The sequence below is a fragment of the Miniopterus schreibersii genome (assembly GCF_964146895.1).
Source record: "Miniopterus schreibersii genome assembly, chromosome: 19".
Classification (NCBI taxonomy): domain Eukaryota; kingdom Metazoa; phylum Chordata; class Mammalia; order Chiroptera; family Miniopteridae; genus Miniopterus; species Miniopterus schreibersii.
The window spans coordinates 17916633-17942310 of NC_138119.1; the positions used below are offsets into that span (position 1 = coordinate 17916633).

Consider the following 25678-nt stretch of genomic DNA (forward strand, 5'->3'; position numbering starts at 1 on the left):
ACAAAGAAGCTAAAAAATTCATCACCAGATCTGCATTAAAGAAATGATAAACGTTGTCCTTCAGGCAGAAGGAAAATTACAGATGGAATTCAAAAGAATGAATGAAAATAAAAGAATGAAGTGCACCAGAAGTGGAAAATATATGAGTAAATATACGACTTTTAAAATCATGTTACCTGGCCACAATGCAATTCAACTAGAATTTGATTACCTAAATATATTTTTGGCAAAGTAGCAATATCCAAAATACACACACACATGCACACACACAAGCATCTGACAACTATCAGTTAGGCAGAAACTAAAAAAGAGAAAATAGCAAGTGTTAATATGGTACAAACTCAAAGAAGAGTAATTTGGCAATATTTAGTAATATTTAGTAAGTTAAAATGTGCATGCAAACCCTACAGCAATTCCACTTCTTAACTCACTAAGTGGAATATACAGTGTATCCCCCCAAAATGTGTACACATTTAGCAGCTGATAGCTCAACTGATGTTAAGTTATTCAAAGTATGTATACACTTTTTCAGGACACTCTGTACATGTATGACACAAGGAGACACGTATAACAATATTAAATGCAGTATTGTCATTCATATCCAAGAATTGGGGAGAACTTAAACATCTACGTACAGGGGAAGAGATATGTTCTTGCAATGGATTCCTATAAGAAGTTAAAATAAACTAGATCTATGCGTATCGACGTGAACCTCAAAAGTAAACAAAGAATATGTCAAAAGGATAACTACAGCATGAAACTCTTCATATAAACGTCTAAATTATACAAACAATACTTTATATAACTGTAGATACAAATACATGTAAGAAAAGCATATACGTGCTTGAGAAAAATACTTGCCAGTTTCATCTGGGGGAATGAAATAAGATGAGAGATGAGAGGGCTTAAGTATAAAAAAATATTTAATTCTCAAAAGGCAGATCTAAGACATATTTGGCAAAGTGTTAATAATTAGTGAAACTGAAACAAGGTATGTCAAGAGACTCATTATTTTCTGTACTTTTCTACATGTTGAAAATATTCAAGTTAAATGATAATGCAAAGTAAATTAGGAAAACAATAATGTAAAAAAGCTATAGAGCCTAATCTAAGAATTTAGCTTCTGAGATGGCTCCCTCTTTAAGAAATATTAGAAAAGGATCTGTGGCCTAAAACTAAGATACCTGTATTTCTTCTATTCCAAGATGAAAAGCCAAAAACAAGCAAAGATTAATGTTGGCACATCAAAAGGTGGGAAGGTTAACAGTTCTCACATCCAACACGTACACTTGTCTGTCTTCAGTATGGTACCCCACCCCTTTAAGTACGCCTATTGCGCAGTAGGCAGTAGTCCCGAGAGCCTCTCTTTTCCCACCACCAGGGTAAAAAAATTCTAGTACTATCCTAAGGTAGAGAAGGGAGAATCACTTGCTGTGAGTTGTACAGGAAGGGACCAGAGATTCCAACTGCTTCTTAGTCAGACCCTCAACTAATACTATATGAGGTCCCTAGTGCTCCCAATTCCAAGGCTTTTGTTCCACAGTATAGATAGGGTTGGTTCTTGGCTATTTCCCCACTGCTGGCCTAGTAGAGTCAAGTTTCTCAGGTCTCCTCATCAATTACTTTTCGTCCATTTGCTTTAGAGCTTCCAAAACACTGCTACCATCGTCTCTTCACCCATTCTTTTGTCTTTTAAAAATCCCTTTACATCTCATTTTCATACTATTAAGGGAGCATGGTAGCTGCATATGCTCAATCTATAGAGAAGTCTCTTTATATCAATTATCACTATGTGAACATATTTACTTAATTTAGTTTCTATCCTCACCCTGCACCACCCCCAAGAGTAGAACCGTGTCTCTTCCACAGCCCTTAACACAACTCTTAGCACATGGTAGATGCTAACAGAAAACTGTTTAAAACCATTCGAAAGTCTTGGCAACAATTTTCAAAATATGACACCTAAGGCCTAAGCAACAAAATCAAAAACAAGTAAGTGGGACTACATGAAACTAAAAAACTTCTACACAACAAAAGAAATGATTAACAAAATGAAGGCAACCTACACACACACACACACACACACACAAAATACTACTGTACTCAGCCATAAAAAGAAGATAATCTTGTCATTTGCAACAACATGGATGGACCTTGAGAACATTATGTTAAGTAAAATAAGTCAGAGAAAGACAAATACTGTATGATCTCACTTACTTGTGGAATCTTAAAAAACCCCACAAGAACCCCATACAAAAAGAGATCAGATTTGTGGTCACCAAAATCAGGGGGAAGGGGAATTGGATAAAGGTGACCAAAGGTAGAAACTTCCAGTTATAAGTTAAGTTCTGAGGATGCAATAATGTACAATACGATGACTATAGTTAACACTCCTATACTTGAAAGTTGCTAAAAGTAAATTTCTAAAGTTCTCATCACAAGAGGGAAAAAAACGCTAAAATTATACAGTGCTATATGTCAATTATATCTCAATAAAGCTAAAATAAATAAAAGATTAAGCCACACTTCAAAAAAACCAACATACCTGTCACTCACACACACACACACACACACACACACACGAGAAGCCCAAAAGACAAACTCTCAACATTCAAGCGCCTAATCTCATTTCCCTACAGTTTCCAGAAAAGCCATGGTTCCAATCTTTCCAACATCTGGCTGTTAAGCTCTTTCTTTTTATGTATGTGAGCTACTCACTCCTTTATCCTATCTATAAATACCCCCTTCTTATTTAAGCTTGGTCAGGGTGGGTATTTGCTTAAGATATGTGTCACTTATGATGCATCAGATTCAATTCCTAATACATGTAAATTCACATTATTTACATTTCATTATATGAAACTGGATATATTCAGTTCCAGTTCCCACCTTTCTAAATGCCCTTAGTTAAGCAACAGACTATTGCTCTGCCAATGGACACCTGCTGAGAGGATTTTATGTAGATAAAAATAATCTCTATTTTCTCCTTCAAATCTTGTACGTAAAGAGGGGACAATACGGCAAAGAAGATATTAGAAGAAAAATGACCGATAGGATTGTTCCTTATTAAAATGAAATTGTACTTTCTCATAATCTTTCTTAATACTCAGCTTTTGTTAATACAAACTGGCCACTCTAAGTTATATTACAAGCAATTTGTACTTTCTTTTACTTGAAAAAAGGGGGTTGCATTAGAAGTGACACCTTGAAGATGTTTCTTGCTGAATAAAACTGGATGGATTAAGTGACACTACCCTATTATTTATAAACATTTCTAGGTCTTTTACAGTGCAATAAAGAGTACCATTTAAATCAAGTTTTTGTTTTTTTCAAGTTCAGCTGCCACTTACTGCTTCCAGTTGTTTCTTCTTCTGCACTAGTAATTCCAACATGAGGTTGACATTGGCCAAATCAAGGTTATCTTGGTCAGTTCCCAGTAAATCCTGAAAGATTTGCCACCTGTGGCCATTCTAAAAATGAAGAAAAGAAACACAATACCTTTCTAAAAAGATTGTTTTAGAGAGTCTAAAACAAATGTTTAACTCCTACTTCCTAATACGTTTATTATACAGATATCAAAAATATACTGTAATATTCCAACCTACTCTTTCTCAGCTGGTAGCTTCCCACTGCCTTCTTATTATCATTTAAACACTATTTTCCCCTTACATAAATTTCGATAACAGATATGAAAGGGATATCAAGAAAACTGTTAAGTCAGCATCTCTACAGGTATATATAATTCCTTCAAAATAAGTGCCTGGATTTTAATTATTTTTCTAACCATATTTTCAACTTTGTATTTGGTTGTAAGGTATTAATTTTGGCTCACTTGCCTCAATAATTTGGGACTAATCCTCTTAAATTGAGAATCTTTCAAAAGTTTTCCCAAATTACCACATAGTTTCACCCTGCCATATTACCCTTCAACTGTCATGTACTACAGGTCAACGGTGTCAGTGTGATCCCACCAGACCTTTCAAAAGATGATCACTAGAGTAAATTTTAAACAATGCACTTAAAGTTCTTTATTGAACAAAACAATCTTAAACAAATCTCTTTAAGAAAAATCAACAATATACTAAATTTGAATAATATTAAACCAATAAAAACAATGAGTTAAAATTTATTAAAAATAGTAAAAAGAGTTGAAACATACGGTGCTACTCACTGAGTGGTCCAATTTGAACCTTTTTTCCTCAAACCTTTGCTTCTGTTTGAGAATGAGCTCATTCACTGAAAATAAAAACAAGAAACACACTTAATTTATATTTTGTTAAAGATATCTAATTGTTCTGTTTAGATAAACTGTATTTTAACTTTAAAAAGCCCCAAATTAAAAAGATGCAAGCGGAAATTTCAAATTAGAAACAGTTTTGTCACAGGCTCCTCTTGGTAAAACTATTGGTCTTGTTACCACTACTGTTACTACGGAGGCTTCTTCAGAATATGTACGCACTCTTACACATTTCAATGGTGACACTACTGGCACTTGGAGAGACAATTCTTCACTGTGTGAGACTGTATCATGCTCTCCATGGTAACTGGCTGATTCTATGAGGTAGCACTAAAGATTTATATTTTTTTCTTTTGGTTTGTTTGACTATTTTATAAATATCATGGCAGACAATGTCAGTTATCTATCCAAAAACCATCCCACCTTTTATTTAAATAACAGCATGATTTTTCCCAAGTGTCAGATTACCACATACTTGCAGAGGCTAGACCACTCCCCACATCCATGGTATGATTCTTAACTAAGATAAATAAATCTAGTCATTTATACTCTAGTCAGTGACTGACACAGGGTTAAGTATGTGACCTAGTTTTGACCAGTGAGGGGTATGCTGTCTTTCAGAACAAGGAGAGGAGAAAAATGAGCTCTTTCCTCGCCCTCATAAACAGATGATGCCTGAAACTGCTTAGAGCCATCTTGCAGTCTCGAAGGGATCTAGCCAAAGACCAACACATATGCTGAGTACGGAGGAACAGAAAGATGGAAAGAACTTGATAATATTACAGAACCACAGAATTAACTAGCTCTAGAAATTCTTTTTATGGTACTCAATACATTTTCTTTAATGTTTAAGCCACTTTTAATTGAACTGTTCTGTCTTTATCAGCCAGCAGATTAAAAAAATGATAAAGGAAACTAGCACCAGGCTAGGTAGGTACTTTAATTTTACAGACATTATCCCATTGGTTGTTTTTCCCATTTAGAGATGAGGGAATGAATATTAGAGAGGACCTTTACCAAGGTGACGTGTACATATAGTACATGACAGTTGGGGATACAAACACAACTATCTAATAATTTCCACTACACCACAATCCAACTGTAAATAATTTTTAACAAACAAGGAAGGTATCAAGCCCATACTAGAGATCCAATCTTCAAACATAAGTAAGACTAAATCTAACACTCAATCGAAGACTCAAGCAGCTCAGAGTAGGAAGATAAATATATATGATGCAGTAGTTGTAATATAATGTGAAAATCAGTGCTATCGTTGAAAGATTTACAAAGAACACAGAAGAGGAGCAATCAAAATTGAAGAAACAGGCTTCCAAAAAAAGGAGGCACTAGAATTGGGCCAAAACAGGAACAGAGTTTAGCTAAACAGAAAAAAGCTTGGAAAAGAATTCAGATGGGGGAGGAGGCGGCAAGGGGCAAAGTCATAAAACAGCAGGAGATAAAATGATTTAAAATCAATATGGCTGAACACAGGGTCACAGTGATTCTGTTAATGATTAACAGGAGCTAAGAACTAAGAGGAAATATAGACTGAAGCCTGATTCTGAAGAGCCTGGTATGTATCTCACAAGTAAAGTTATCACCATAATCCAGGGAAGATAAAAGAGAAAGCTTGAAATAATGTAGTACTGGGAATAAACAGGATATATAAATAAGAGCTTAATGTTTCAGTTACAGAATTAATCATTTAAATAAAAATATGACTTAAATAATTTTAATACTTTACATGTATATACTACATTGCATGTTACCAAGATATCTCATATACCACTGAAACTGAAAGACAGTCTATATTCATAATTATAATTCTTTGGATTCTTATAACAGCCATAGTACTAAGCACAAACAATGCATTTCTTTTTTAAATTTTCCATTTTAGCAACTCTTTTTAGATGCAGGATAGTGTAGTAAAAGCACAGACTCTTGAGCCACACTGCTTAGGACCAAATCCCAATTCTGCCACTTACTAGCTGTGAAACTTTTACATAGTTAAATTCTGCCTTACTTTCCTCACCTGAGGAATGAAGATGACAACAGTGCCTACCTTATAGAACTGAGAATTAAATGAGTTAACACACATAAAGCACTTAGGACAGTGCCTGGCAATAGTAAGGATGTTACATGCATTAGCTACTTTAAAAAAAAAAAAATAGAGATTTTAAACTTTGCATACACATTGGCCTTTACTTTAAAAAGAGGTTCATTCATTAGGAAGATTTTAAAATTAATTTACAAATTTTATATACAGGGGAAGCAAGGAGAGAGAGAGGGGGAGAGAGGGAAAGAGAGAGAGAGAGAGACAGTGAGAGAGAGAGAGAGGGAAAGGAAGAGGCAGCTGAAGTGATCTTGTACCACGAAGGAATGGGGAGACTAGAGAGCAGGCCTTGGCAAAGTGGAGGAGAGCAATCACAGAACTGCAGGAGAGGGAGGGTGGAGGAGGCACTGCCACCCAAGCCCTCACCCCACATGAGCCGCAAGGTCAGGAGAGAGCTCTGAAAGCTCTCAAGACCCAGAAGGGTGGAAAGGAGAAGAGAGAGTGTGCCGCTGAGGAGGTGGGAGGGAGTTGGTAGGAGGGAGAGAGAATGCTGTGGAAGGTAGACGAAGGGGGAAGGAGTCATAGAAGGAGGAACTGCAGTGTAGTAGTTATGGCAGGAAAGGAAAAAATATGTCTTGACAAAAAGTATATGACTCTAATGAACAGAAAACCAAATTCTTTTTGTGTCTGGCTTCCAATTCTTTGCTTTCATTAAAACAGAAGGAAGGACTTAACCTGTTAACTAATAGAGCATTAACAAATTCTCTGACAATAAATCAGTAAGTGCTGTTGTTTCAGCACATAATTCAGAAGGTGGTTAAAGAAATGAGTGAAATCACAGTAACAAAATTCATTCAATCCCCATCAACCTAAAGCAAAGTTTCTCAAGACTTACACTTTTAAAAATAAAAAGGAGAAAAATCTTAAACTTACACAATATTATATGTCAATTTAAAACACTGTAATGATCCTGAATAAATAAATAATAAAAAGAACACATATGAAACTGAAGCCTCGTCCTAGTAATAACCAGCAATGGCACTGGCACTAACTGAGAAGGGCACCGTCAAACATTAAGTAGCATATTTACAATAAATTTTTATTGTTTAATACTTTATAAAATTTGTAAGTATTTGTTTGATCAATTGCATACTACTAATTACAATAACACCCCAAAATATTTAAGTTTAATACTTAATAGCAAATTACGTTCAAAAGAAACTTCTAAATCTATAATTTTTTATTTACATACATTTCTGTTACAGAAAAGTATTACAGGTAGATCAATATGAATTTCAAGCATGAAAATACATTAATATAAACGATATAATTATGTGGGCAATATGCAATTTAGATAGAATTCTGCTTAATTCAAACAGAAAAGGAATGAATAAATTTCACATTGATAATTAAAGTGTCTATTTTCAAATCAATAAGTATTACATCACTATGATATTCAGATTTCACAGAATACATCTGAAAAAGAAATGAGAGTTGTATTTATAGATAACTATTTACAGTACTCCTAAAATTACATTACTTTACATCCACTTAAACTTATAATGAAAAATTGTGGATGCTATTTAAAACCTGGCATCAATGTGTGAGGAAGTACATAATTTTTCAGAATTTTTATATGCGTCATCCAAGCAAAAAGGTTTGAAGACTACTGCTATAGAAAATGTGTAGTCCAGCCCTCTACCCATGACTCAGGTGTATAGCATTAAAAGTGAAGGGTCCAAAATCAATCAAAAAAATGGTGCAAGGCTACTCAGAATATTTCAGAATCATATAACATATAGTTATTTTACCATGCTCAGGAAGGAATCTAAAATTACTTTAAAAGGTTCAGGGTCTTCTTACCCCAACCCAAAAGTACAAGCATCAAACAAATCATATAACCTCAAGATGAAGCAATGGAAGTAAATAACTTAGAAGAGCTTTACAGTATAGAAAAAAACCCAAGTGGTATTCCATTTTAGAAACAGATCTCAGTGGTACCCTGAGTGCACAAGAAATATAATCCTGATTTACCTACTGTGAGGAAACCTAAGGATTTCACCATCACTATACAAAGGTAAAGAATGAAGATGGGCAGAAAAACAAATAGATGTATCAGGATGAAATGTTCCACAGTTGACATATAAAATATTGTTGGAAGCTGCACTATGATTAAAAGATTTTAAAAATACTTACCCTGCAATTACCCAAAACCAAAATTTTTTATCCATAAAAAGAGGTTAAAAATTATATCATCACCAAGATAATTTCTAGCTTAGAAAAATCAGTAATTGTGATTTCACTGTTCACTAGTGAATACATATAAACACACACATATATAGTATAAACTTATTTATATTCCTTCCATGCTAGTGTATAGTGTAGTACCTCTCTCTCTCTCCATTTAGAAACTCACATAACAGAATTTCTAACTTGTGGACTCATTAAGGAAAACGGTGCTTGAAAAATTTAGTAAATATCAAAATTTTTAGAACTTTAGATTCCTTTCTACACTTAACTGTTCCGAAAGAAATTGTTTTCCAAAGCTATGCAACTGACAGAAAAGTGATTCTAGAGCTCACAGCAGCACCAATCTGAGTTGAGGAACAAAGGGTTCGTTGCTCTCCCTTTTATTTAACCTGGCCCATGAAGTCCAGTCCTGCAGAGTATCAAACCACTCAGTGTTTCCTCATTTCCTACACTCCTGCTACAAATTTATCATAAAACTTTATCTATGTAGAAGAACTTGTTATTCCAACAGAAAATCTTCACATTATTTCCTCCAAGGTTCCTTTCTGCTGTGCAATCATCCAGTGATTTGCCTTAATGAAAAAATACTGAATTGTAATGAAAAGAGAAAATAGTAAGGATCGTGGCCAATGCAAGTTTGGAGCAGAGGTAGAAACAAAAGCCACAGCTAAAAAGGTTCAAATTCATGGTTGATTATAAACTAGCATTTGAGCTGAGAAAGTCAAACTGCAAGTGAAGCAATGGCAGGTCAGAATCTAATATACAAGTAAATCTCACACCCTAACTCTGAGAATGTAACCGTTTATAATGAAGAATTCGCCTTTTTGACAAATATACCCAGTAACACCCTACTTCATGCCTGGCAGATCTGAAAAATAATCTTCATTCCTAAAAATCCAATCTAAAGGTTTCCTACAATATTTTAGGCTTTTGAACATGTAGAATTTTTAGATAATCACAATCTGTCTCTGACTAGATGATTATCAACCATTTATCATTTATTCTAAGGGTTCCCTATATTGTCTCTCTTCCCCAGCTACCATCCCCCTCTTAAAAGTTCTACATCCATGTCTTCCCTCCCCAGTTCTTACTTTTCTATTGCCTCCGGGGTCACAGACTCTCATACCCAAAAGGGTGTTTGTTGCCTTTCCCCCTCTATACTAACCCTTTCTTCCATTGTTTCTCACTTCTACCCCTGAAGCAGAAACAGCAGGAATGCACAACACTATATAGAGACAAGTATTCTAAACATCTTGCATTCTCCTTTAGCCTCACATTCTGTCCAGCCATCTATCTAAGAATCTAAGAGTTGTGTGAATCAAATTTTTTTAAAGAAACTTAAAAATAATATGATATGGTGTGGAATCTGTCACAACCCAGATAAGACTGGGGAAAGCAGCTGGTGAGTAGGAAAGAGAGACTTGCTTACTCTAAGCTATGTTTTCTGAATAAATTAGTGCTAGCATACACTTTGGGAGAAAGAATATTTAAAATATAAAAAATCATTCCAAAGACTCACCTAAGAAATTAGGATACAGATGGTCAATATTATCCACAACATAGTTACACTTGGGACATCTATTATTATCCTCCAAACTCTGATGAATACATTTGTAGCTATTAGCAGAGAAAAAATAAAATAGGTTTGATTAAGTCAGTGATAGATTAATAAACTGGTCACATAATAATGCCTATTAGTTTTCTATTCCTCATTTTCAACATAAGTAATCAAAAGGTTATCCAATTTATTTCAGCCTATATTTTTACATCTTAAAGAAGATACACAGGGTATTTATTAGACAACAGTATACAAGTTATTGAAAAGTAGCAAATCTACTAAATATAAAATTTAATAAGATGTACTAACTTTTAAGTTTATGCAATTTAAATAGTATATTACAACACCATGAAAAGCAACTGCCTATGATTTAATTAAGCAGACTATCTGTGTTCCTGGAGTGTTAATATCCTTAAATACAAAAAGAGCTCATTCAAATTAAAAAAAAAAAAAAGAAAAGAAGGGAAAAACAGAAAAATCAACATGATAGAAATTAGTCAATAAGCATGAGTAAACCATCACCTTCACTAGGATGAAAAACTGATTTAAAATTATATTCTAGTTTCTACCAATTAAAATGGAAAAATAAAGAAAACAGTGTCAAAGTTACGGAGTACATGTGGATATGAACAATCTCATGTACTGTTGCAGGAAATGTAACTGCCACTTTTTAGAAGGCAAATTACATGAAAAACCTTAAGGCTGTATGTACATCCCCTTTGATGTAGCGATTTTACTTCTAGGAATTTATCCTAAGGAAATAAGCAGAAATACATATGTAGACATGTGTTCAACTCAAAGTTATCTGTAAATAACAAAATGAATTAGAAGCAATCAAAATACTAGGAAATTGACTAAACAAATTTGTAAATATCAATCCAATGTACTGTATATAGCCAATAAAAAACACATTATAATATGTAAGTATGGCCATGAAAAATTACTAATAATAGTTATACCTGAAGAAATGTTATTACAAAACATTTTTTCTTTCTTACCTTATAAATTTCTGTAATGTTAGGCTTTTTACAATTGTGTATTTTCTTATAATAAAAAACTTTTAAAATATTATTCAACCAAACCTGAGCAATTTTCAATAGCTACTCACACTGCAACCTTTAAAATATATATTTATTGATTTTTAGAGAAAGGGGGAGGGAGAGGGAGAGAAAGAGTAATATGAGAAATGAACATCAATCAGCTGCCTCCTGAACGCCTCCTACCAGGGATCAAACCTGCAACCCAGGCATGTGCCTTGAAAGGGAATCCAACCTTTTGGTGCATGGGGTGATGCCCAACTGAGCTACACTGCAACTCTCAAAAAAAACTATTCAGTACTACAATGTGCTGATATAAAAGGATGCCTGTGTCCTCTGTTAAGTATATATCTGATAATAGAAAATGAATATTTCTCTATAGCTACATATGGCTGCCGTTTCTTCTATCAAGTATATGTCTATTTGCAAAATATGATTTTTTTTTCTGTCCGTGTAAAGAGAGATAAATAAAAGTAGAAAATTGCGACTAATCATAAAATTCTAGAAGGGACTATAACAAGAATAGCAAAGACAAATCAGAAACAGTGGTCATATATAGTGACCAGGAATAAAGAAAGACTAATAGCAAGGTGCAAGATGATGAATTAGTCAAAAGTCCCCAAAGGCAAGCTGGCACCCAGGTTTGAGAGAATATGTTGGAAGATGACAACACTGAGGGAATCTGTGAATTACAACTTATTTTTAATGAAGCAAAATAGTAAATGAGGACTTGATAGACATGAGGTCTGAGAAGTAAGGTGCAGTGGACAAGCTAGAGGCAGTAAAGGGACAAAGAGAGAGAGCAATCCTTATTTCTGTATCATATAGAAGCCAGAATTTTTATTATTGAATTTCAGTTATGCTACAGCTAATCGCAGGTTCACTGTCAAGTGGGAATGAATAAAGTGAAAGAAGTTCCTGTTACATTGTCTCCAACCTATTAGTAGCAAAGAGTTACCATCATTTATAAGCAGGACAAGGGATAAACAGTTAATGTAGTCTAATTCAATTTAATGCTAATAATTTGGATGGAGACTTGAAGTGGTACACTTCTTGCTCCAGATTACCAGCCAGGGTTCAAATTAGCAAAGAGTTGATACAACAGGCTACTGTTAATTGAAGTTTCAAAGGTCTCACATGTTAGGATAGGGTAAATAATTATGAGCTTTTGCTTTAAACAAAGTGCAGAAGTGTTTCACAGCGTAGCAAGCCTGACAATGGGAATGAGGACCTCCAGGTTTATTAGCTCCTGCAAAGCTGTAGTCTCTATCCAACCAAAAGCTGCTCGTTAGTAGATACTTTAAAACACATTCACATCAGGGTGTAACATAACTTGAATTGTAACAAGGAGTAAGTTTAAACTATTTTTATTTGAAGGGGGAAAACAGATACTTAAGAAACCAAAGACTAGACTTATGGAGGGGATCGCTTTGTAAATTACATGTCTAATCACTATGCAATACACCTGAAACTAATATATAATATTGAATGCAATCTGTAATTGAAAAAAAACCCCACACTGAAGCTTTCCAATGACACAGACACACCATGAAGATTATAGGACTCACTGAAGAGGCCAGCCCTGTCTAGTTATAAAGCCAATCAGTAATTGATAACACTTCACCACATAATCAAGCAAGATTACTGAACTGATTCAGCAGACTCTTCCACACATTTTTTAAATGCCAAAGTGAACACAGAAGTTAGAGGGCAGTCAGGAAAAATTAAAGCCTCACTTAACAGTCTGTTTCACACTCCAACACCTTCAAATCTGTGAAAGAAGAGGTGAAGAAGGAGGAAGAGGATGGGGGAGGGGTAGTGAGCAGCAGCAGAAGAGAGAGGTTGAGTGACTTGACAAAGGTAAGATAAGCTTTAAAGCCGGAGCTAGAACCCTGGTCTGCAAACTTCAAGAGCTTGCTCTTTTAGCTCTATCTCAATAGTTCTCAACTGAGGGCAATTTTGTCCCCTAAGGGATATCAGGCAATGTCTGGAGACATTTTTGGTTGTCATGAATGAGGGGACAGGGGTTGCTATTGGTTAGAGGCCAGGGACACTACTAAACAATCTACAATACCCATGGTAGTCACCCAGAACAAAGAATTATCTGGTTTAGTATGTCGATACTACCAAAGCTGAGAAAGCCTGTTCTATATAAATCACCTGTTCTATCTAAATGTTCTAGAATGATCAAAATCCAAAGTCTCTAAGAGAAGTACATGGTTTCCTATGGAATGCTAAGGTGCTGAATCAATTCATGGGCCAAAGAGAACACTCCTGCTAAATCATCTACCTGAGAAGACCAAGACCATACATGTCTCAGCCTGGAAGCAAGATCCACATGACCAGAATTTCAATAGCAGCATAGAGCAGAAAGTGATTCATGAAACATAATAATGTTAGCTAAGAAAGCGATTTTTATTCTAAACTACTTTTTAAATGACTGGCAGATTGGACATACCTATCAGTGAAGCCTCAGACTCCAGATTCTTGACTAATGTATTAATAACCTAACAGAAACCATATTCAACTCCAGTATAAAATTATGGCTCTAACTCCAACATGAAGTAGAATATAATGACAATTAGAACACAACAAAAATACTAAGGCTAAAGTAATATACCAATAGTGTAAATAATTTATGGAGATGATTGATTGCAAGCAGAATACACCACCCCAAAACAAAAAATAAACAAATTACACATTCACAGATTACATACCGATTTGGACTGCTACTATTTTTTTTAAAAGGCAGAAAATAACAAGTGTTGGTAAGGATGTGGAAAAAGTGGAACTCTTGTGCACTGTTAGTGGAGATGTAAAATAGTACAGCAGCTATAGAAAACGGTGTGGCTGATCCTCAAAAAAAAATTAATCATAGTATTACCTACGATCCAGCAATTCCAATTCTGAATATATAACCAAAGGAACGGAAAACAGGGTCTCAAGGAGATATTTATACATCAATGTTCAAAGCAGCATTATTAACAATGGTTAAGAGGTAGAAGCAACCCAAGTGTCCACTGACAGATGAATAGACAAACAAAATATATACATGCAATGGAATATTATTATTCAGCCTTAAAAAGGAAATTTTGACACATGCTATAATATGGATGAAACTTGAGGACATTATTCTAAGTAAAATAAGCAGTCACAAAAAGGACAAATACTATTTGATTCCAGCTATATGAGGTTTAGAATAGTCAAATTTACAGAAACAGAAAGTTAAATGGCAACTGACAGAGAGGCTGGGGAAAGAAAAAATAAGGAGTTGTTTAATGGGTATACAGTTCCTGTTTTTCAAGAAAAAGGTCTAGAGATTGACTGAGCAACAATGTGCATGTTCTTAACGTTACTCAACTTAAAAATGGTTAAGATGGTAACTTTTATTATATGTATTTTACCACAACTAAAATTTTTTAAATATATACATATTAATGACACTGAGAAAAGTATTAAAGAAGAGAACACAGAACTTTTTAATCCTCTATATCTTTCCCAATGTCCTTCTAGCCTGCTTTACTGGGCCTCATACCTATCCCCACAAGTGACGTATAGGTGCTTCATCCTGATTACCCAGCACCACCACCCCAATTTTCTAAGATAGCTCTTTAACAATTAATAAACCCAAATGTTTTAAAATCCACCTGTAAGGCCTATGGTAAATCTAAGTATTTCACAGATACAATGCACCAACCATATGCTTATTGCCTTGAGCCAAAGAACCTGTAAAGATCAGCCAAAGAAATAATATGATTACAAGATAACCAAAATTAGTTTTAAAAAAATAACCTCTCACTGACTATATTTACACACAAGTTTAAGACTGCCAAAAGACAATTTGCTAAATAAAATCATCTTACCAAAAGCTGTGGCCACATTTCGTCATGTATGCTTCCTCGATCATATCAAAGCAGATAGGGCTAAAAAGAAAACAGAAAAATAATTGACATTTTTTTTTAAAGTAGAGTGATTTCAAATTGGAAAAGGCGAGCAACAATACAACAAAATCCTACTTCCATACACAGCTAAGTCTCCAAACATCCTATCAATAAGAGATGAAATGTCTATTGAGCTGAATAAACTTCAGGGGATTGCAGGTGAAATGACAATTTGTTCAAGATGGCCCTAAGGGTCATCAAGCTCTATAGTGAATTAAGTAAGTATATTAATTCAATACTTGAACTCACCCATAATTGTGAACGGTGCAATACAATCACAAGAGTCCTTAAGAAAGCTCTATCATCTTCTTTGATCATCCACATTCAAAAACAACTACCCAGACCTACTAATTCACAATTGCTCTTTTATTTCCCATCTCAAAGAAAACTAATTCCTTGAGTGATAAATTTACAATTCTAATTTCAATAACTCTTCCAGGTAATGAAGATGGTAATGATAGCTAATATTTAAAATAGAACAATCTATATCCATTAAAACAATGACATTTATTAACCCATTTATTCCTTTCAACAACACAGTGTTGGCAGGTACTTATTACTGGACCCATTTTATAGATGAAAAAGTTGAGGTACAGAGATGTTCAAACTTAGGTCCATGATCTTAACCATAACTGTATACTACTTCCAGACACTATGAGTTAAATACCAAGTCCTACAACTATGACGTAGTTCTGGCCAACAAATGATAGTTACTAATCTCAGAAGGCACACTATCAGAAAAAAATGCATAGCATTATAAAAAAACCAAACAAACAATTTTCCCTGACCTAGCAACTGTGGATCAGTTGGCTGGAGTGTCATCCCATACACCAGAAGGTGGTGGGTTTGATTCCCGGTCAGGGCACATACCCCTGTAATCCCACTCTTGAGATTATATTTAAATACAGATATATACAGTACATCTACTTATCCCTGAGTATATGTATGTGTATATATATGTAAACATATACATAGGTGTATATGCATTTATGTGCATATATATGTGGCTGTGTGTGTGTATGTGTACAGCCAAGAAAAACACCCACATTTGCCTGGAATGTGTATGAGAATACTTGTAACAAGCCAGGTACTTATTGTGACAGGGAATTAGAAGCAGCCTTATGCTCACAATTACTAGAATGGAGAAGTAAAATACACTTGGATACATACTATAAAACATCATGCAACAGTCATGAGGAATGAACCAAAGGTACACAGAACATAGCTAAATGTTTTGTCAAGTGAAAATAGAAATGAAATGAGATCTGTGGCATGATACAACTTATATACATTTAAAACATGTAAAATACGCATTTCGCAGGGATACACACATTCAAAGACATGCATAAATCACAACGGAACAGAAAGCCAGGAGACAAGGATAACTGAAGTGTGGGGGGGTGCAGTCCCTTACTCACTAGGGGCTAAAAATGTCACCAACAATACAATTTACCGTTGCATACTTCTAAATAAGAAGCAACTCTACTAATTAACCTATCATCATATTTTCCTGCCAGTTAGGAGTTTTATTTTATGCTTCTCTACAAAGCTCTTTTAGACTTAAACAGTTTTATCATGTATTACTTTTACGAGAAAAACATATATGTACGTATACACACATAATTAGGATTTGCAGGAAAATTAGGATTTTCCTGCAAATTCTCATTCTTCGGTGTCTAACTTCTCTAAATCAATATTTGACTAACTCACTGATATCCAGATTTTCCCACACAATATTTTCCATTACTTTGGTGAAGTAGCATTTATTAAGAGAATATATAATAGAACTAAAAGCCATTGATTGGTATTGGTATCTTAAGCCAGGTTTACATTCAGCCAGCTAAACTACATCTGACTCCAGCTTTAGGAATGTTGCTAAGCATGTCTAATTCACCACATCCCAGAATCTCCTCCACCCCTCACTCCCACATAACAAACATTTAGTTCATAAGGAATAAAACAGTAATTCACAATTGTCTCAGAGAATTTCTTCCAATCTGCTGACACCTATATTCAAGTTTTGAGGCAGGCATTTTCTACATTCACACACCTGCATGAAACGATGGCTACTATATCCAATGGCCAGTTAACCCACAGAAGTTTTTTTAAATTTCATCATCTGTAACACATAATCCAATTTTCAGAGATGCCAAAGTGTTGAAGAAAAAGTGTTCAATTCAAAATAAAAGAAATATAACAAAGTAAAACAAAGCAAGAAAGGAGCCTTGGATGGGCCAATGGACAAAGTGAAACACAAAACTCACAGTTCTCTTGAGGTTAAAATTTAACTGCAAGCAGACATATGTTCTTTCTACATACACTTAGAAAACTGGGGAGGAGGGTAAATGAAACCACTGCTTTCAGACACCAGACTCTAAGCAACACCGTACTGATATTTTTGAGGGAAGATGAACAAGTAAGTGAGCACCATCACAGACCAGTTTTCTGTTGTCACAGAGAGATTCACAGGCCCAGAAAGGTAAAGGGAAAAGAATTTACAGGACAGGACACCAGAGGAAGGAGCTATAAGGACAAAGAATTCTACAAATCTATACAGGGCTTTCTTCAAATCCACTGCTGAATACTACTCATATACGACCAGAGTAAAACTCCACATGATCAGTTAAAAAATAACCACATTTATGCACATAAGTACATACACACCTATGTATACATTTACTATGGTTTAATGTGAATCTCAAAAATATTATGGCAAATGAAAGAAGTCAGACACAAAAGACAATGTACTGAATGATTCCATTAATAAAATCCTAGAAAAGGCAAAACTACAGTGACAGAAAACAGATCAGGTCACTGGTTGCCAGGTGTCAAAGGTAAGGTTAGAAGACAGAGTGCAAGTAAACTTTCTGGTGATGAAAATGTTTTATATCTTGATTAGAGTAGTGGTTACACAGATGTATTCATTTGTCAAAACACTGTATACACTTATAACTGGTATGTTCTATGGTATGCAAATCATATCTTTTTTTTTTAAAATATATCTTTATTGATTTCAGAGAGAGGAAGGGAGAGGGAGAGAGAGAGACAGAAACATCAATGATGAGAGAGTCACTGATCGGCTGCAGCCCACAACCCGGGCATGTGCCCTGACCAGGAATCGAACCCTGATCACCTGGATCCTAAGTCAACGCTCAACCACTGAGCCACGCCCGGCCTGGCTGCAAATTATATCTTAATAAAGCTGATTTTAAACAAAATCTCCAGCCTCTAAATAAAGGCAAGGTAGCATAATGGTTAAGAACCAGGGCCTGGCCGGGTGTGGCTCAACAGTTGAGCATCGACCTAGGATTCAGGAGATCGCGGTTCAATTCCCGGTCAGGGCACATGCCCAGGTTGTGGGCTCAATCCCCAGTCAGGGGTGTGCAGGAGGCAGACGATCAATGACTCTCTCATCATTGATGTTTCTATCTCCCTCTCTCTCCCTTCCTCTCTTTGAAGTCAATAAAGATATATTTAAAAAAAAAAAAGAACCTGGGCCCTGAGCCATAATGTCTGAATATAAATATTGATACCACCATTATTAACTGTATGAACTGAGACAAGTAACATAATCTCTCTAACCCTCATTTCCTCATCTATTAAAGTGGGAATTATAAAAGTATCTGTATCAAACAGTTGTTGCAATGAGTAAGTTAAACCTTTAAAATAGGCCTGGCAAATAACAACAGCTTACATGAGAGCACATACTATTATTATTAATATACCGAACCAATTGTTAGTATAGCACATTCAATCTTCACTTTAGAGTGGACTTCGCACTTACGACCTTTGAGTTTCAAGTATCTATAAAAAAGTCCCCAAACAGTTATCTGTAATTTTTACTTAATCCAGTTTGTCTCATTATTTCTGTTTGAGCCAAATGCTCATCCTTGAACTAATACTGAGGGCAGAGGATTCAAATACACTAGATTACTTGGGCCTAGGATCATGTGTTCCAGCTCTGAATGTGGGGACAAAGAGCACCCACCCCAAACCACACAGATTAGGAAGAGAGAAGGATGGACCCCCAAAGATACCAGAAATACAAACTGAAATCAGATCATCTATTATAATCCACCTTTCTCTCTACATAAAAACAGAGACAAAAATCAGTTCATTAAACTTAATTTTGAAAAATGAAAGGACAGTTAACTTTTATATATGAGAATATGAAGAGAAAACATGTTGCCCAATGACAGTATTATTTGAGATGGTAGGGACTATACAAACAGAACCTGACACATGCATACGTGAGAAAAGGCAGGGCAAAGAACAAGCAAGGTGAGAGGCAAAGATGGGGAGATGACACATGTTAAAAACAAGTCAAGAATTTAAGAATCATTTTAATTTCACACAATACAAATTTTAACAGGAAAAAGAAGAATGACTGTCAAAGCCTTCCTCCCAAGCTAAAGCTTTGAGGGAAAAGGGTTGCAGGCTAAACTTAAAACAGAAAGAAATCACCATCAAGCACAAACTTGAGCATGCAAGGAGAAAAAATAAGCAACAGAGTTTAAGGTTGTAGTTATTTTACCAATTCTTAGGTGGAATAGGGTTAACTAAAGAATGTTGGTTCATTATCAAGAAAGGTTCGTAAAGGGAAAAGGTAGCCTTCAATCAGTACATTCTTTGGTAATAAACTACTCCACAAGTACCTCCCTCTCAATTTATAGACCAGAATTCAAGTTAATAATAGTATTTATATCCTGCTTCATGATCTTCATTCATTTTCTCTGCCATCTGATGCACCTAAATCTTGTGTTGACACTGACAAAAGGACCATAATGAACTGCTATGATTTGACAAATTCTGCAAAGTACCTTTCATTACCATCGTCATCCAAACAACACATGTATTATAAAGCAAAAGAATCAAGGTGGGTTTTTTCTGTTGCTTTGTTTTGTTTTTAATGAATAAAATAAACTGACAAATAAACAGGTCCAGGACATGGAAGCATGGAACAGACTGACAGATCTCAGAGGTAAAGTGCGGGGTGGGTGCAGGAAGAGATTAACCAAAGAATTTATGTGCATATATGCATAGGCTAGGGACACAGACAATAGCGCAATAATGGCCTGGGGTGGGGCAGGAGCTGGGCAAGGGGAGCAAAGAGGTGTGGGGGGGGGCAAATGTAATACCCTCAACAATAAAAACAAATTTTTTTAAAAAAAGTTTTGTTTTTAGTTTTTTTTAATTGAGAGAGGAAGGAAAGGGGGGGAGAAAGGGTAAAGTGGGGAGAGGGGTGGGAGGAGAGAGAAACAACAAGGTGAGAGAGACACCTCCTCAATAGACTGCCTCCCAAACTCACCCCTACCAGGGATTGAACCCAAAACCTGGGCATGTGCCCTGACCCAGAATGGAACCCTGCAACCTTTTTGTGTAAAGGACCATGCTCCAACCAAAGGAGCCACACTAGCCAGGGCCAAGTTTTGTTTTGCAGATTCAAGGAAGTGCTTGACTGATGCTGCTATAATAACAATCTGATGAATTCTAGTTTATTTCAGCAGTTGAATATGCTTTAACATCTCCTAAAAACACTTTTTAATGGTTTGGAAAACATAGAAGCAAGAATGGTCCAGGTTTCATCTTTAGTGCTAAGTGTGATTTATAGGTAATGGCTGCCTAGGGTGCAATGCAGTGAGATAACATCTGAATTCAGAAGAGTATTTAACACCTAAGTAAAGCAATGATGCCAGGATATGACACAATTATTAAAAAGTCTTTCTTTGCATTAAGCGTGAGAGCCTTCAGGATAGTCTATTATTAATAGTTTGACTCAGAGGCAGTGACAGATTTCATAAATGGTAGGTCTATTTAATGTAGATCCTACCTACTTCCTATCAGACAGATGATTAGAGTTAACCCTTCCCACAAGGGGCTTACTATCTACTTAAAAACACTTATTTCTGCTGCAACTTAAGAGAATAACTGGGCCTTGCAGAGGTATAAAAAAGCATTTCAGGCAGTCGAAAAGCTAATGCAAAGGCAGTAAGTAGTACCATGATAAAATAAGAAGTCATCTTTCAAATACAGGCTAGACTCAAGTAATTTTAGTTAAATGGATCATGAAGAAACATTTGAAAAATCAAAGAAACAAAGATTTCCTTTGAATGTCAAAGATCTTCCCAACTTCAAGTTAAATACTACTCTCTCCTGTACTATACATTCTCTATCTATAAAATCACTTAGAAGTACTTGCAATTTAATAGGTACTTTCGATCCTTTGTGAGAAAGAAAATATTAAAGTGAAAACTATAAATCCCTAAAATGTTCATCAATTCTGCAATTAAACATAAACTTATTTTTATATATGATATAAGTCTAGGCAAGCCAATATGTGTTACTGAAAATTAAGCATTCGACTTTAATTCGAATGTTCTCAAGAAGACAATAAGTCATCATCACCAGGGGAGCTTTTGAAAACTACATTGCCTTGCTCCAGCCTCAATTCTGATGCGTCCTCTGAGGATGTGAGCAGGCTGACAGGGAGGGGGAGGGACCGATTAGGGATTAAAACCATTTATCTCATGTGATTATGAAACAACTGTTTCCCTCCAATCTACCACTAGGCTAAATACTTGTACTCAAACCTGTGGGTCTGGAGTCTTCTAATTCCATACAAAGAAAGCACTAAGTCCAGAACTGGGAGATCTGAGTTCTGATTTTGTCCCTTAGCCGTCCAATTTGAAACAAAGTTACATAACTTCTTTGTACCTCAATAGAAATATAATTAGCCCAGCTAGCATGGCTCAGTGGCTGAGTGCAGAACCATGAACCAGGAGACTGATGTTTCTCTCTCTCTTTCCACCTTCCTTCCTCTCTCTGAAATCAAAATATAATTACATTAGTATTGTATTAAAATTGGAAGTCTATATAACTTCACAGAATTTCTCTAAGGATAAAATGCAATGTGAAGTATAAACATCTTTAAAATGTAATGAATAAGAAAGTATCATCATTATTCAAACTTCAACCTCATTTAGATGTAAAAGCATGGAGTAATTGAGATTGGTTCAGTTTGACCTTGAAGCATACAAGACCAACCATACCCAGAGTCAATTAGAAATGAAAAGGATTCCTTGAGCCTTGCCTAATCCATATCTTTCTACCCCAAAAGATTGGCAAAATCAAATCTAGCTTGAGAATCAGGAAACTAGGTTCCCATTAATGAATTCTTCTAAATAGTCAACTTCACCAAAAATAACCTTACCCCTAAAAAAAGTGCCAGCTACTTATACTCCCCCATCACTCTCAATTTCCTATAAAATAGCCTGTAGTAAATACAGTGAAACTCATATGGTGCCTGGCAGACAGTGAGTGCCAAATAAATACCTGCTGAATGAATACCTGATTCCCTTACTTCTCACATCTTTTACACTATTTTAGTGTACTTACACGAATGCTGGCATGTTTTCTTTTAGCCTACAGAAAACTGAAATGCAAACGGTGCCTAAAAAGATATAATTGGTTCGATTCCCAGTCAGGGCACAATCGAGAATCAATCAGTGAGTGCATGAATAAGTGGAGCAAAAATCAATGTCTGTCTGTCTCTCTTCCTCTCTCTCTAAAATCATTCAATCAATCAATAAGACAACTGAATCCTGCAAACCCTCACTTTGTTCCATTAGCTTCTACTTTATCATATGGCGCTCTCTATTGAGTATGACCCCAAACACCTTTAGACCCAATCATAAGCTACTTAAGTAATTTATTTATAAGTAACAATCGCAATTATAGGCCAGTTTCAATTAAAAATAAATTAATTCGGAATCCAGAAAAATTTAAGACAAAAGCAAAAACATGAAGACATTATTGACTGCAAGAACTAGAAATTATTAAGTCTAATCAATAACTTCCTATCACATTTACAGCTGACCCTTGAATAACACCGGGGCTAGGGGCACCAACCCCTACACAGCTGAAAATCCACTTATAACTTCTACCTCTAAGGTTGGCCCTTGGCAAGGTGGACTCAACTCATCAGGGACCGAAAACAGTATCTCCTATCTGCCCTTAGGTATGCGAAACACTGTCTTTGTTCAGCGTCGGTTCAATCTATAGATTGGAAACCACGGAGCCAAGGGCCAACCGTATTTATTGAAAAAATTCCACCTACAAATGGACCCGGGCACTTCAAACCCCTGTAATGACACCGACTCAGATCATCTTTGGCCCTGAAAATGAATCAACTTCCCCTATGAGAGCGTGCAAGCCAACTTCCTATATCACTAATATTCTAAGTCTACATACAATTTCCTCCGGAGAAAAACCACAAAATCCTACCCATTCTCACTCGCCCAAACGCGATTCCTTTCCCACAATTCTACCAATCTGACCGTTTGTTTTGGATACAAACCCAATGAAAATCCCAAAACACTCTCAACCAAAGGGCCAGCTCCGTCGTCCACCTCCGGCCGCTGTCTCCTCCATCGCGACCGACGACGACAGAGCTGAGCCTCTGGAGACGCCGGACTGAGCGATGCCCAGCGCCGCGGGTCAGCAGCTCGGCGCAGCCTCCGGCGCCGCGCGCGGGTGCGAGCTACAGCCGACACCCGGCGAGATTTAGTAAACGTGGTTCCCTCTTTCAAGACATTGAGAAGTAAAATTTGGGGGGGGGGGGGGGCAAACAGACTTTCTTTACGACAGGAGCCTCAACAGCATATTTCAAAGGGGCCCGCCCCCCGAAACGGGAGCTGTTTATACACACACCCCACGGGCGCCTACACGAAACACGGCTGCTTACAACATCCACACCCGTGCGTAGGGCACCGCGCACCACACTCTCAGGAAGCAAACTCCGGCCCACAGCTCCATCCCTCAGCATCCCCGAAAAGCTTAACCCTCTCCCTTTACAAGTTGAATCCACTTCGACCAGCAATCGGGCCGGTAGGAGCCTAATTAATTCACCAGGGAGCCGGAAAATTCAAGGCCCGACCTCCCCGCCCAGCTTTCTCCCTTTACGCACACCCATTTACTGCCTTTCCATCTCGCCCCCCCTTATTTATTCCCTAAACTCCCTTCACCCCCCACCGCCACCGCAGGACTTACCTCGTCTGCACCCCACCCCGTCTCGGGACCCCGACATTCCCCCGTCTCAGCCCCAGCGCCCCTGCTGCACCCAACAGCCCACCTCACCCGACCCACCAGCCCGAGCGCAGCAGCTCAGACCCGAGCGACGGGAGCGAGCAGTGATGCTCTTCAAACCCACCAGACGAAGTCGTTGCTTTTGTCCTCGTAGGAGTTGATGAGCCCGTTGCAGAGCGGGACGAGCAGAGGTCGCTTCCTGCTGCCGCTGCCGGGGCTGGAGCTGCTCCCTCCGCCGCCGGCGCTGGGCCTGGCGCCGCAGCCGAGCCGGGACAGGCCCGCGGACACCACCCCGCCGCCGCCGCCGCCGCCGCTGCCGGACACGGCGGCCGCCACCAGCACAGGCCGCGCCGGGCCCCCGAGGCCGCCGGAGCCCGCGGCCTGGGCCGCCCCGCCGGATACCAGCGCCGCCGCCGAAGCCGCCACGGAAGGGGGCGACGGCGAAGAGGACAGGGACGAGGAGGCGGAAGTCACCGAGGAGGCCGCCGAGGAGCCTGGGCTGGTCCCGGCGGAGCCCGACCCCGCCTGGCGGCTCCCGGACATCGTGACTCCCTCCCCTCCGGCCGGGCTCTCGGAGGAGAGGGCCCGCGACCCGCCGCCGCCGCCTCAGTGCATCCTGAGGACGCGCGCCGCGCCAGGAGGTGGGGCTGAGGAACAATAAAGTTGATTTTTTTTTGTAAGGCGACCACACAACAGCGTCCGACGGGAGGGGGCGGAGGAAACTAATTACGCAGAGTGGAAACCACTACCGCTCCGGAGGCCGCCGCCGCCGCCGTCCCCGCCGCAGCCAACCCGGGCGCGCCGAGGGCCGGCTGTGCGCGTGCGCGAGCGGCGGAAGGGGCGGGAGCGGCGGGGGAGACGACTTCAGACGCCGCCCGGGCGCTGCTCAGACACGCACGGCGCGCCTCCGGTGACGGCGGCGGCCTCGGGGCCCGCGCGGCCCTCTAGGAGAGCTGTTTTCGTTCGTGACGTACCGCGGGGCAGGCACTCTTAATGGGTGATGAGGTGGAGGAGAGCGGAATGCGTGGTCGGGGTGGCGGCGTGGGTGGAGGGGACGCGCTCAGAAAGCGGCCGGGCCCGCACGCCCTGGGTTACCCAGGATCCCCGCCTCCCGGCCCAGGGGCAGCCGCCGAGCCGCGCATGCGTGCGGAGCGCCGCATTCCTGAACTGGGGCGGGAGCGGCCGCGGCGGCAGGAGGCGGGCGGCGTGACCGGCGGCCGAGGCGCGACAGGTGCTTCCGAGGAGGGAACTGAAGCCCCTGTGGCCCGGGACGCACTGCAGGGACCCAGGACCTCCGAGCAGTTAGGGAGCGCTGGGCTGCGAGGCAGGGACTCCCGGCTCTGGCGTTTGAAGCCGTTGCACAGGATCGTGAGGAAGAAAGGTGAAGCCCGTCGGCAGTGCTTCGTGAGTGGGAAACGTCGTAGCTCATGTTACCACGTCTGTGGGCTCGACCGTGAGCTCACTCTTGCATTTGGAAAAATTATTTACCAAATGAACCGTATCAACGATGGGAAAACG

At 38.3% G+C, this 25678-nt stretch overlaps 1 protein-coding gene across 4 annotated transcripts in view; it reads right to left on the bottom strand.

The window, feature by feature from the left end:
- The window catches only part of COP1 (COP1 E3 ubiquitin ligase), a 93801-nt gene extending 69041 nt beyond the window's left edge, over positions 1-24760 (bottom strand). For 2 of the 4 annotated variants that reach the window (XM_081122294.1, XM_081122292.1), the window contains exons 1-5: positions 24285-24760; positions 14999-15058; positions 10060-10157; positions 4172-4236; positions 3351-3470 (exon numbers count right to left, since the gene is read on the bottom strand). In XM_081122294.1, the coding sequence (XP_080978420.1) occupies positions 3351-3470; positions 4172-4236; positions 10060-10157; positions 14999-15058; positions 24285-24703 (762 nt within the window). In that variant the 5' untranslated portion in view covers positions 24704-24760. Of the gene's footprint in view, positions 1-3350; positions 3471-4159; positions 4237-10059; positions 10158-14998; positions 15059-24284 lie in introns of all 4 variants that reach the window. The other 2 variants (XM_081122293.1, XM_081122291.1) reach the window with 1 other exon arrangement.
- Positions 24761-25678: the final 918 nt, after the last annotated feature.